At 38.1% G+C, this 13,876-nt stretch overlaps 1 protein-coding gene across 20 annotated transcripts in view; it reads left to right on the top strand.

The window, feature by feature from the left end:
• The window catches only part of GPHN (gephyrin), a 234,953-nt gene that overhangs the window by 192,078 nt on the left and 28,999 nt on the right, over positions 1 to 13,876 (top strand). For all 20 annotated transcript variants that reach the window (XM_053385637.1, XM_053385662.1, XM_053385629.1 and 17 more), the window contains 5 exons: positions 5,081 to 5,123; positions 9,680 to 9,817; positions 11,577 to 11,669; positions 12,319 to 12,374; positions 12,901 to 13,020. In XM_053385637.1, the coding sequence (XP_053241612.1) occupies positions 5,081 to 5,123; positions 9,680 to 9,817; positions 11,577 to 11,669; positions 12,319 to 12,374; positions 12,901 to 13,020 (450 nt within the window). The remainder of the gene's footprint in view (positions 1 to 5,080; positions 5,124 to 9,679; positions 9,818 to 11,576; positions 11,670 to 12,318; positions 12,375 to 12,900; positions 13,021 to 13,876) is intronic.

Below are 13,876 nucleotides of genomic sequence, written 5' to 3'. Positions count from 1 at the left end.
GTAGCTATGTTAGCAAGTATGTTTTAACCATTCTCTGTCTGCTTTAAGTGTTTTATTTCACTTGTGGCTTAATGCTCATTTTTGTGGAAGAAGTGCTCCTCAGTGTTTAAAACACAAATATAACAAGAGTGCACTAATTTAACTTCAAAACAGTGAAAGCAGGCTAAACATATCCAGGCTAAACATACTCAGCTCCCTCAACCATTCCTCATATGCCTTGGTTTTCAGACCCTTGATAACCTTGGTTGCCCTCCTCTGCACACGTTCTAGCTTATCAATATCCTTCTTGAACTGTGATGCCTAGAATTAGTTACAGTACTCCAGGTGGGGTCTGACCAAGGCAGAATAGAGTGGCACCATTACTTCCCTTGATAGGGGCACTGTACTTCTGTTGATGCAGCCTAGAACAACATTAGCTTTTTTTGCTGCAGCATCACAATACAGACTCATGTTAAGCTGATGGTCTACTAAGACCCCGTAGATCCTTTTCACATGTACTACTGGCAACCCCTATCATGTATTAGTGCAGCTGGTTATTCCTGTCTAAGTGAAATTCATGTTGTTAGTTTGGGCGCCCAGTTCTCCAATCTGTTGACGTCATCTTGAAGCCCAATTCAGTCTTCTGTGGAATAGGATACCCCTCCCAGTTTGGTGTCATCTGCCAATTTGATGAGCATCCCCTCAACACCTTCATCCAAGTCATTTATAAAGATGTTGGACTACAATGGGTCCAGGACAAAACCCTGCAGCACTGTACTTGTCACTTTTTCTAAGGCGATGAGGAACCATGACTGAGCACTCTTTGGGTTCAGTCACTCAACCAGCTACAAATACACCTAACAGTTAACCTCAGCCACCCCACATTTTACCAGATTCTCCAGAAGAATCTCATCTCTAAAGCCTTACTGAAATCAAGATGCACTACCTCCACAACATTTCCCTGATCCACCAAGCTTGTAAGAAAAGAAGAAGAAAAATGAGGTTCAGTTGGCATGACTTGTTTTTAAGAAACCCATGCTGGGTCTTAGTAATCACAGCATCATTTTCTAAGTGCTCAGACTGGCTGTTTAATTACATGTTCCAGGACCTCTGTAGTCAACAGTGCTTAATCCCAGGTAAATGTGCATAGAACTGCAGCCTAGATATCCTGCAGTGTCACAAAATAGAGAATTTCAGTCTACATATGTCTGCACACTGATGTTTTCACAAGCATGGAAAGTAACAGTATCAGTTAAATCTGTCCACATAATCACTTCTTTTCAAACATTACCAGAATGATATGGGAAGCAGCCATACCAGTTCACAGTTTGCATAACACTTGTACCAAGTCTCACAGTAGCTTTGGATGGTTTGGATAAGCAAGTGGGGCATGAAATTCATTATTTTCTTTCTTTCTGTTCCTGTGCTTCCCTGAAGCTTCTAAAATAGAACTTTTGCTACTTACCTTGCAGTAAGATACACAACCTTTCCCTCCTTCAGGAGGACAAAGGTAGAGATACAGAAGTTCTATTTCATACTATGCACAGAAGTACAGACGAACAGTACAAGACACATGTTCTTCCTGTTCCCCTAAGTCCTGTGGCCGTTCTTAATTAAGGCACACGTGTATTGGAACAACGTGGTCTCTTTTGGCATTTAAACCCATTTTGAATGAGCCCATTTGAAATCCTGAGGCCTCCAAAACATCCCACAGATTTGTCATTTAAGTAATTTGTATTTGCAAAAGAAAATTCCTCTCAGAGACTGCTTTTAAAACCAGCTACCTATTTTTGCCACCTCCTTTTCAACATGGCTAGAGTGTTAGTCTGAGAGCCTTTTTAATATTAGATGAGTCAACCTACAAGTCTCAGCTGCTTTGCTCATTATAAATTTCTTGTTTTTGTCCATGCACTAGCTCCACTATAAATTGGAAGGGCTTAAAGATGAACTCAGGAGGAATAGAGGCTACGACTCGAGAGTAACTATTACTGCTCAAAGGAGCTATTTTCCATTCGCAAACTTAGCTTTGCGCTATGGTTTTGGGCTCCTTCTGTTTTTACACTTTGTTGCAGATTCTCTTGACTTCCATTTTTACTACTTCAGTATTGTCTTTACCATCTGCCCTCTTATCTGTGCCCTATGGATCATTTTTATATTTCCATACATCATTTTCTAGATTGTCTTGTGTTTGTATTTTGTTCTTGTACCTTCTCTCCTTTTAGGTCTGTGTGTTTTAATTATTTTATTTGCATCTTACCCATTTGTTTTTCCACCAGTTAGAAACAGCACCATTTTTTGCATACCACATATTTGGAATCTGAACCCAACACACACACACACACACACACACACACACACACAGTGCACACATGTACCATTTTACCTCTTTGGTCCAGAATTGTTTTATGATAGATCCAATATAACAACTTCCTCTGTTATTAGAATTTATATTACTTTGATTCCAATAACCTGGGACGGGAGACCAACTGTGGGCCAAAATGTGGCATCATTATTTTATTTAAAATATAATTGTAATGTTTGGTGGAGACGGGTGGGTTTCTTTTGTTTTTGTTACTTTAAAACATAACATTATTTTTTTCAGGGAAGGACAACCATAAGCCACTATAAGTTGCAACATTATTGCCATAATGTATTCCATTGTAATAAATAGAGTTGTGATAAATAGAGTAGACCTCCAACTCATTGTGTAGATATATGTGTTTGGGGCAAGCTGCTGTGGAACAGAAGAAAGAGGTTTATAATTTAATTAAATTTACATTATTAATTAATTCAGATGTCCATTTACTCAAAAAGAATTGCAGGAACAATGATACAGTCCTCCTGCTTTTTCCTCTTAGTAATCTAAATATCAAATGTGCTTCATTTACAGGTAAATCTACAAATGCAATCTGGAATCTGAATTTTAAGATGTTCTTTTTCCTTTCTTCCTCCTTCAGAAGTTCCAAATATTTTTGAAGACCCATTGAGTCTTTAGAAGAACATAAGAAAGTTCTACTCCCAGATTCAGAGATCAATATGTGCACAAATGCCTGCACAGATCTCTTATATGTGTGAATTCTAGGGTGGTTACTTCTCTGTGTGCACCAACAAATTCACATATCCTTTGACACTCTCCATTGAAATGAGGCAGGTGGTGTGTCTTATGCTTGTAAATATTTTATTGTTTGGCCCTGGAAGGGAAATCCAGTAAGTATGTCATTGTTCACACAGTACTTAAATCTAACTTACATTCTTTCCCTCCTTGATGCATTATTGAACAGTTAACAAGAATAAAAATATTTGTCCTGTCCTGTCATTCACAGATTTAAGGAAATTACATCTGTAATAGTTGAGATTATAAATATTGTTGAGATTACTAGTATATCATAAACAATTTCATTAGAATTGCGCAAAAGGAATGCTTTCAAATGGTGATCCAAATGTTTTTAGCGATTGCTAAAATATATTCATGCACTGGTATCCATGATTATCTGCTCACTCCCAAAGCATTGGTCTTCTGAGCATCTATTCCAAATATTTCTAGAGCACTTGTGTAGATTCAACAATATGTGGGCCAGTTTAGATATAAAACCAAACCACGGTTTTAGCATTACAAGCATGAGCTGTGGGAAGCCTGGGGCTTGCATACTTCTCCATCACACTTGTCCTCTGACACTCCAGAAGAGGAGATCTGCTTTCACATTATTCCCCTCTATTTCCAAACTCAGTATTGTAATCTATTAATTCATCCTGATTTGTTTGAACCATAGTTAAAATTAGCCAGAGTTCTCAGTGTTATGGTAATGGTGTTCTGGTTAGCTTAGAAGTTCAAAGAAGAGGGGAAGGGTGTACAAGCCTGAGGCTTGGAGCGGTTTGTACATGTTTTGCTAAACTATGATTTAACAATATATCCAGGCCAGTCTAGTAAATGAAAGATCAAAACAAGGTCCTTGTTTCATATAGATTCTATATACAGTACTGTAATACATTCTGCCTAGTTGTCCAAAAAGTCCCTAATGGCAAATCATATTATAGACTAAGTAGGAGCAGTGTTTATGCTGGCATTTTTAATGTAAAACAATACCACCAAAGCAGATGAATAATACAGTTGTACCTTGGAAGTTGAACAGAATCCATTCCGGGAATCCGTTTGACTTCCAAAATGTTCGGAAACCAAAGCACAGCTAATGATTGGCTGCAGGAAGCTCCTGCAGCCAATTGGAAGCAGCAGAAGCCCCATTGGACATTCGGCTTCCAAAAATAGTTCACAAACCGGAACAGTCACTTCCGGGGTTGTGGTGTTCGGGAGCCAAAATGTTCGACTTGCAGGGTGTTCTGGATCCAAGGTACAACAGAAGTATCTCTTCAAAGTAGTTTTAAACACCTCAGTATTATTCATATTCTTAGGAAAAATAATTGATACACTTGTGAAATTAAGTTGTAAAAAGTTACCAAAACCCAACAATTTCTTCTCATATTATCTTATTTTTATTTCCTAGAAAATTGATTAAAATAAGCTTCAAGTATCTTCAATATTTTTGTATTTATAATATTTTTATAGTATAATATTTTTGTACTACCAGATTTACTCAAACGTAATACACACTTTTTTGGCCAAATTACGTCCTGAAAATTAGGGTGCGCATTAGATTATATTTGATTGCAAGCTTGAAAAACACTGCTGACATAGCAAATTTTTTGTTTCAAGGTTTTGAAAACAGGTGCGCATTAGATTCACGTAAATACTGTGTGATTTGGAGTAAAATGCAAGAATTTGAACTAGTCACCTTTATCATGATTTGTAATGAAGCTTGAATTTAAATCTGTCATTAAAGTTAAATATACATCTTGAAATATTATTCTTACTTATTTAACCAAAGTTTGTTCTATTATAGGTTGGTTTATTTTTAATGCCTATGTATGATTAAGACTGTCAACCAATAATTGTATTAAGTATGTATCATGTAACAGATATAAATGGTAAAGTGCAAAAAAGAGAGTAAAGCCTCTATCTCCAGGTCCCAGGAGCTTGCCCATTATATTTCTATGGTGACTTGTGCCTGTTTGTTCTGCCTCACCAGTTCTGTGCTTGTCTCTACAGGTCCAATCCAGGTGCAGCAGTAAGGAGAATATCCTCAGAGCCAGTAAGTATTGCATACTTGAATGTGTATTAGTAAATGGCAATTCATAGTGTAAGCTGCACATATTCTAAGATTCTTTGCAATTGCAATGAGAGTAGATAATATAATGCAGAACTGAGATACTCAACTTTATTTTAAAGCAACTTTTTAGGCCTTCTGTGGCTGCAGAATATGCATAGGTTATGCATGTGGTTAAATAACATTTCCAGTGGTCAGAACTGGAGGGAAGGGAAGGGACATCACAGAAATGTTTCATTGCCGGATTTACCGTGGAAAATATAGTATAGCTGAACAAAAATAAACATTATACAAATACAGAAAAAATAAACATTATTTTCCATCTTACTGTAGGTTTTATTTAATTTTAAAAAATATTTCTTTATTTTATGGTTTATTATAGGTTATATTTTGAATTAGATGTATATGGGGGCACCAAAATCTTTTAGGTGCTTAGGGCATCTAAAGGTCTTAATCCAGCCCTGCCAGTGGTCATGAATACACAAATGCCCTGAACACTTTTAAAGTCTTCCTATGACTAGTATAAGCAAAACCCCTTGGCCCATAAGACCCTTCCCCTTCCTCCCCACACATACTCGCTAAATCTGTTCTGCTTCAGCCCTCTAGAGCAGATTTACAGGGAGAGAAAACGGGACGTCCCATTGCACTAGTGGGCCTTATTCCATGTGCAGAGAGTTAGTTCAATACTGCCCAAAATGTCAGGGTCCTATTAACATCATTGAGACATAATGGTAAATGATGGTTTATTGTTACTTGAACAAGCCTTAACTACTACCGTACCCATCCTCCTCTGGCCATAAGGAGATGAGAAGCTTTCACATCTGTTTTCAGTTAAGCACAAGTTACTGTTATGCCTGAACCTGGACTGTGGTTAATCTTAACTATGATTTATTGAAACAAGTCAGGTTCATAAACCATAATTGGAAGTTGGCTTGTTTCACAAACAGTTTTTAAGATCAGCCACTATTTATTCAGACATAATGCTAAACTGTTTGGTTAATTACAAATCAAAGTGAAAGTTTCCAATCTCCTAATAGCCTAGTTGAAGAGTGGGGGAGGGAGTTGACAGGCCCAAGACTTCTTCATTTAATAATAAACCATAATTTATTATTACATCGAGATCCAGCTATTATCTTTCACCAGTCTAGAAATTGCGAATGTGAGGAAAGACTATGGGGAGAGCAGTCTTAAGGCTGCAGCCCTTCTTTCCATTTCTCTGCCTGGCTCAGAATTGTGCTCCAGCTAAGCACAGACAGAGATGGAAGTATGCTTCTTGCTTGACCATACAGTAACATGGGCAAATGTGTAGCCAGAAATATTACTATGAAGGGATCTTTGCAGATAAATGCAAAACAGTGTGTGCATGCTCACTCATGTGTGTACATGTGTGTAGATCTAAAAATGTTTTGGGAGGGTATTTTGAAAAATATTTTATTGCACTTTTTCAGTTAATCCCAAGAAAGGAGAGGGGGGGGCTATATAAACAACAATTAGGCATTGCTTTCCATCCATTTATTGAGCAGAGTAATTCCTTTGGAGGAGTGGGCAAAGGGTTGTATTCAATGTAGTACTAAGTAGCTGTATCTGCACCCAGAATGACTTCCACTTGGACAACAGCACTTTCCACCCTCTCCTTCCTTCCACCCCTAAACCTGTTCTGGGGTTTCCCCATTCCTCTTCAGCATACATACTGCTTTGAAGAATATAATGAGTTACTTTAGAAGTTAACTTAAATCTGTTAGTATATGCAGCATGGAATCCCACGAGGCTGAAGAAACTCATCTTTGTAACCGATGTTCCCCTTGACAACAACTATACAGTATAAAAAATTATACAGTGTTTTAAAATAAAATCTGAAGCTGTCTCTTCCTGTTGATCTTCCTGATTTTTTCCTTTCCGACTTTTCAGTCTCTTGAGGTTGGTTAATAATGAATCACTCCTTGAAAGGTGGCAAATTACAGAAATCAGATTTTATTTGGAGACTTAATTTCCATGAGTGTTTTCACCTATGCACAGAAGGAAAACCAAATAAATGCAGGCTTTGGTCTTCTTATAACATTTTATTTTATTTTTCTTCTTTTAATTAAAAACAGAATAAAATTGCAAGATAATAAAATAATAATTATAGAAAGCTTAAAAAAAGAATTAGTGACTTAAAATATTGTATTCCATGGTGGAATACAAAGTTCATATTTGTAACAAACATACAAATATTCATGAATGTTGCCAAATAAACTCCTATTTACTGGGAATGTGCCAACCACAAGATTGTTTGGTCAAGCAGAAGCAAAGTTGGTGGCATGTATTTTATGAGTCAGTTTATCGGGACTTTTTTAAACCATAGATCCGTAGAATGACAAGATTTATCCTTCCACCCTTGAGAGATCACTAGATGAGTGGCAACCAACAGATACAAAATTAATTGTTGAGAATCAAGGTCAGCATTGGAACTATCAAAATTTGATAAGAGGCATAGCTTAGTGTCTAAGATGACTTGTTTGGCAGCAATAATACCAATCTCCATTACAACTGGCTTCCAGAACTTGTGTACATAGTTACACCCCCACCACATATGCCAATATGTTCCTCATACCTTACAATCCCACCAGCATAGGAGGGAACCAGATCTTGCAATATGAGCTAGTTGAACCAGGGTTAAAAACCAACAGTGGACCACCTTTAAAAAATTATCTCTAATGTTAGCAGACACAGACCTAAAAGGACGGGTGGACCAGATCTTAATCCACTGAGAATCATTCAGAATCATCTCCCATATTAATTTAAAAGTAGTAAGTGAAGAGAACTGGGATTGTATCAGTAGGGAATATATCACAGAGACCCTGCCTTCCTTGGCACTTGCTGCAGCTAGATGCTCATAAGCTTTCAGGGCTCTTCTTTTATTCTTCAAGTAAATATTTTGCAACCATGATAGTAGTTTTGAATTTCATGAGAAATAATTTTAATATCGTGATTGATCCTTTTGTTGCATTTAGTGAAAGTAATGTCCACAAATCAGCATCCATTGAAGGGTGTTTGCCATTAATCTGAAGTATGCTAAACTTAATATCACATAAAGGCTGTTTTGTCCTTGTGTTATTAACACAATCAATAAACCTGAACCTGAAGCAAGATGCCAGCTTGAGTAACAGAAAACCTTAGAAAATTAGAGCCTTTTTCCTCTAACCTTAATTAAGTCTCCAACAATTGACATGATTTGCCACAGAAATATTGCTTAAGTCATAGGAAGAGCTGAATAAAAAGCCAATCATAGCAAGCACTATCATAAAAATGAAATAATGACAAGACAGTGTTAATTGCATGTTTAGAGAAACATGACATAGTATTGATTCAAAATGACTCTCCCAAATTAACAACAATTTTGCTTCCAAAAGCTTCTGATTTTCTAGATAATGAAGTGACTTAGTGTAATTTGTCTTTGAGATGGAAATGCTTATTTAATGTCACCTGCATATTAGCACTTCAGAATATGGCATTTCATTGTATGTGAGCATGGGAGAGTTCTTGGAGATATCTGTCTCAGTTCTGTAAAATATTAAGAGAACTTTTAGGAGATAAGCAATGTAGGTGTTCTAACTCATTTGCCTCTTAAACACTCTTTGGTGGTCAATAAAATGTCTAATGGATTCTTCAATAGAATAGTCACTTTAACACTGTTTAACATTACCAGTTCTGCTGATTACATGCTGTATTCCCAGTTGTGTCTGGGTTGTTGTTTTTTAGTGTGGTACTTTATAAATCAACAGATCTAAACTGATGTGCACTTTTAAATGACGTTTTCATTTCACAACTGGATGTAGTCAAGAATTTATTCCTATTCAAATGTTACTCATGCTTAGGACATAAGTGTAGAGTGAGGAGCAGGGCCACGCTTTTAGCCCTACCCTCACATTGATTTCCCCACCCCCAACAGCCCATGTGGTACAGAGTTTTGTAAAATGGAAGCTCAACACATGAACTCCTGCTCACAGGTTAGGGACTCATAGTGATTGGGACGCAATCACAATTAAGTTTCCCAATCTTGCGGAGCCCCTACTCATGAACAGGAGATTGCATGTTGGGCTCTCTTTTCATACAACCATGTACAACCTGGCAGTTGTTGGGAAAGATGGAGCCCAGAGTTCACATTTAGGCCCTATGTGAGAGTACTGTGTGCTGTACAGTTGTACTTTGGAAGTCGAATGGAATCTGTTTCGGAAGTCTGTTAGACTTCCAAAATGTTTGGAATCCAAAGCACGGTTTCCGATTGACTGCAGTAAGCTCCAGCAGCCAATCAGAAGCCACAGAAGCCACATTGGACGTTCGGGTTCCAAAGAACGTTCGCAAACCAGAACACTCACTTCCGGGTTTGCGGCATTCAGGAGCCAAAACGTTCGAGTACCAAGGCATTTGGGATCCAAGGTACGACTGTATTGTTGGCAAGCAACTGTTAAGGGGCAGCGAAATGTTTATATCACAGTGTTATCTTTCTGAGAAAATACCATGTTTCTTTTCCCCCTAACATACATATTCATCTTCTGCAGGTCATAGTGCTGTAGACATTACAAAGGTGGCAAGAAGACACCGTATGTCTCCATTTCCATTAACATCTATGGACAAAGCCTTCATCACAGTGCTGGAGATGACCCCAGTGCTTGGAACAGAAATAATAAATTATCGAGGTATTTCATATAACCTCAAACATCCAGAAAGTAAGGAAGGGGAGCATTGTTGAATTTTTATTTACTTGCTTTTTGTGTAGTGCATAGCTCTTTAGGGTTCGGCACATTTTATATACAAGAGCCAAGTTCTCACATCACACTAATCCATTGGTAACATAATCCAAGGTTGATAAACCAACGAAACAAATCATGGCTTTTGTGTGTGATTTGTTCATGGTTAATAAATAATGTTTAAGCTACAGGACAGGGTTTAGACAATCTAGTAAACCGTGGTCTAATAAATCATGGCTTAGTTGCATTACATGCAAAGCAGACCCCCATCTTGGTAATCTTTACATCAATTATTTAGTTGGAGTGGATGTGTTACTATCCCTGTATTGCATATGAGGGGGCTGAATTTGAGAGAATGGTTTGCCTACAGCTTAGAATTGTAGCAATTTGGTCATGGGAACCCTGCTTCACTGTTTAGTCTCTTGAATCTCAAGTAGAGATTAATATCATGATGACAAAAGTATGAAAATATCAGAAATACTGGCTAATAAAATGTACATATTTCATTGCAACTATATGATACTGCTGTGTGTGTGTCAGAAGCAAATTAGTGACATGTAGCAGAGGAGAACCACAATTGTTGCTCAGGCCTGAAACTATAGCAAAAAGGCCTATTTTGCCACCTCCATTGCATCCTCAAGTACCCATCCAACAGAACTTCTCCAAGTGATACAAGGTTGCTTTCATCTGCCATGGTTAACCCAGCCTTTGAGCCTTCAGAGACCTACTGTGTCAAATTTGCAGGGAATTTTGAAGGGAAGAAATCACCTGTCTTCATTTGGACTTGAATGACACACGTCTGTTGAGGTGTCTGATACACCATCACATGCAATTTTATTCTGTTAGTTTCAGCTATTGATGCTGAAGATGTGGACTCTTGTAGCTCTGCAGCCTACTACATGCTGTCTTGACCCACATCAATCCTGGCTGGTTTGTGTCAGCTGTGGAGGGTTGACTGGGTGAATCGAGGGGTGTGGTGACCACTTTATTACATGATGATGTGTACCCCACTGCCTTGAAGGACATAGTGGTGCAGCCAGTCACAAAAAAAAGTCTATGCTAACTACCCCCCAGGTACCAATAAACCATTTTTGGGCAAGGTGTTTGAGAAGGTGGCAGCAGTTAGGATATAAACTAGGGGAGAAATGCTCATCATGAATGCTGCTGTTCTGCTCACAGCTAAGAATAGCATGTGGTATACAGTATTCTCTTTTCTGAATAAGCCCCCCCCCCCCGGCAATTCATAGCTTTCTGAGGATAGAATACAGTTGGGGAGGTTTGTTCACCCTCTTGCACTCCTTGAACAAAGGATGGATAAGTAAATAAGAGGTTGACGTATTTACTCTTCTGTTATCTGTCCTTGCTCTCACTATCTCCATATTAATTGTAAAGTAAATTGATGGCTGGCTGAATCTAATCTTTTACCTCTGTTTCAGACTGAATTTCTCTAGTCACTAATTATCATTGACATAAACTGAAAGCTGCTTTTATGCCAGGAAACTGTGGCCCTCCAGATGTTACTGGACCACAACTCCAATCATCCCTGATCATCGGCCATGCTGGCTGGGGCTGAGGACACTTGGAGTCCAACAATATCTGGAGGACCACGCAGTAGCAGTATTAGCAATATTGTGCACATATGAACTTAGTTTGTCATTGGAACTGTTTTGCAGTCAATGTTTGCTAACAAAGATTTTGCCTCTCTCAGATGGAATGGGCAGAGTCCTTGCCCAAGATGTTTATGCAAAAGACAACCTACCACCCTTCCCAGCTTCAGTAAAAGATGGTTATGCTGTCAGAGGTAAATACTTGTGGTTTTGACCATGAAATAATGTTTTTGAGAGTTCAGCTTTACACTAGATTGCTTTACATGTTCAGTGGTGCCCAAAGGGCAAGGGGACACCTTAGTCCTTCCCTTTATGAAATTGATTAAGGTTAGTTACAGAACAAACACAAATAGTCTTTACATGTTTTTCATACATACCTTTAAAAGTAACTTTATTTGAAACATTGAGCAGTGTTCTACTCAATATTGTTCTTTGGGGGCTTTTTTAATTAGCACCCAGGGTGACGGAACATGAAGGAGAAGGGCGAGATATCTGAGAGCTGTCCCCTCTTCTGACCTTTTTCCAGCCAACAGAATGTGGGATAGACAGTCAGCCATCTCAACCGCTAGTGCTGTTGTTCAACACCAATAAATCTTGGATAATCCAGAATCTTATAATGGAAAAGGAGTCCTGTTTGGTGTGCATCAGTAATAAAAACAGGGAGAGAGATGTAGAACAACTTGATAAACTCTTCATTTAAAAAAAAAAACCCTATAGAAATCATAATTGACAAGTGGATTTGGAGTTGGAGGAAGAGTTATGAAGTAAAGAACAACAGTAATAATCCTATTAATGTCTGTTTAAGCAACCATTGTAATTATCTTGTTGCTGTATTATTTATAGCTGCTGATGGACCTGGGGATCGTTTCATCATTGGGGAATCCCAAGCTGGTGAACAAGTGAGTGTACTATATTTTAATTTTCCTTTATTAATAAAGTGTTTTTCCCCTAGTATGATATGATGTACACATTTTGCTGCTTTTAAAAATAATTTGGGATGATTCTATAGACAGCCTAGTTTGTAGAGCATGTCAGCCACTAGCTGCCAATTAGTTACCACACTAGGCTGAAGGGACTAGTATTGGTATACAAAGCTCTATAAGCTTGTGTCCAGGATACCTAAAAGAGTGCCGTACACCCTACAAGCTCACTGTGTTATAGAGGAGAAGGTATCCCACAGATCAGCAGGTCCATTCCATACCATGTCAAAAGCAGGTCTCTATTGATTTTTATGTATGTGCTGTTGTTGCTTTAAACTGTTTTATATAAATATAATTTTAAAATTGTTTTTATGTGAATAGAGCTAATCAAAATTTGTCACTAACAGACTTTTTTTCATTCCAAGTTATTTCTGCATAATTTAGTGCCTCTTGGGACCTCTTGTTCCTTTAAAAAAATTAAAATTACATTCCCTGTTATTTTCAGCCAACTCAAACTGTAATGCCTGGTCAGGTAATGAGAGTTACAACTGGTGCTCCAATACCCTGTGGTGCTGACGCTGTGGTGCAGGTGGAAGACACAGAACTCATCAGGGAATCAGATGATGTGAGTGAGAACGTTAAAAATCCTTGTTCCTGCTACGTACAGCAGCATGGCTCCAGAGAATCACTCAGCAGTCCATAATCAAATAAGTGTGGCTATACATAGAAATACACATTTGAAGCAAATAACAGTTTGTGCAATTTTGCAATCTCTGTTCTTGCTTTTGTTTGCATTGAATTTTTATCATTAATTTTGCCTTGATTGGATTGAGGCAGGTAATGACTAGTACTCATGAGAGCAGGATGAGGGACTACTGCAAGACGGGGACTGAGGCATTTCATTTATCCTATATTACATAGGTCTCAAAAGTGCTATTTAAAGCTTTAGCATTTGCATGCTTAAGAGATCCCTCCAGAATCCTTAAAAATCCACCCGTTGTTGTTGTTGTTGTTGTTGTTTGAATTTATATACCACCCTATACCTGGGGATCTCAGGGCGGTTCACAGATTTTACCACATGTAGATGTGTTTAAAATGATTTATTAATCAATTACAGTGGTACCTCAGATGCTTCAGGTTACAGATGTTTCAGCTTACAGACTCTGCTAACCCAGAAATAGCACCTTGGGTTAAGAACTTTGCTTCAGGATGAGAACAGAAATTGCACGGCTGCGGCAGCGGGAGGCCCCATTAACTAAAGTGGTGCCTCAGGTTAAGAACAGTTTCAGGTTAAGAACGGAACTCCAGAACGAATTAAGTTCTTAACCCGAGGTTCCACTGTAGTAAGAGTATTTTTATTATTTTTATTTTTAAAAGCTAATTGGTTCACAACCTGTCCGTCAGTTTATCACTAGGAGAAGGAGAGGTATATCCTTCCCCACGCATCCATTTTCCCACTAACATCATAGGGTCATCAGGCT

Source organism: Podarcis raffonei, chromosome 1 (genome assembly GCF_027172205.1).
Source record: "Podarcis raffonei isolate rPodRaf1 chromosome 1, rPodRaf1.pri, whole genome shotgun sequence".
NCBI classification, from domain to species: Eukaryota; Metazoa; Chordata; class Lepidosauria; order Squamata; family Lacertidae; genus Podarcis; species Podarcis raffonei.
The sequence above is the reverse complement of the archived record's forward strand: the minus strand, read 5'-3'. Positions and strand labels throughout refer to the sequence as shown.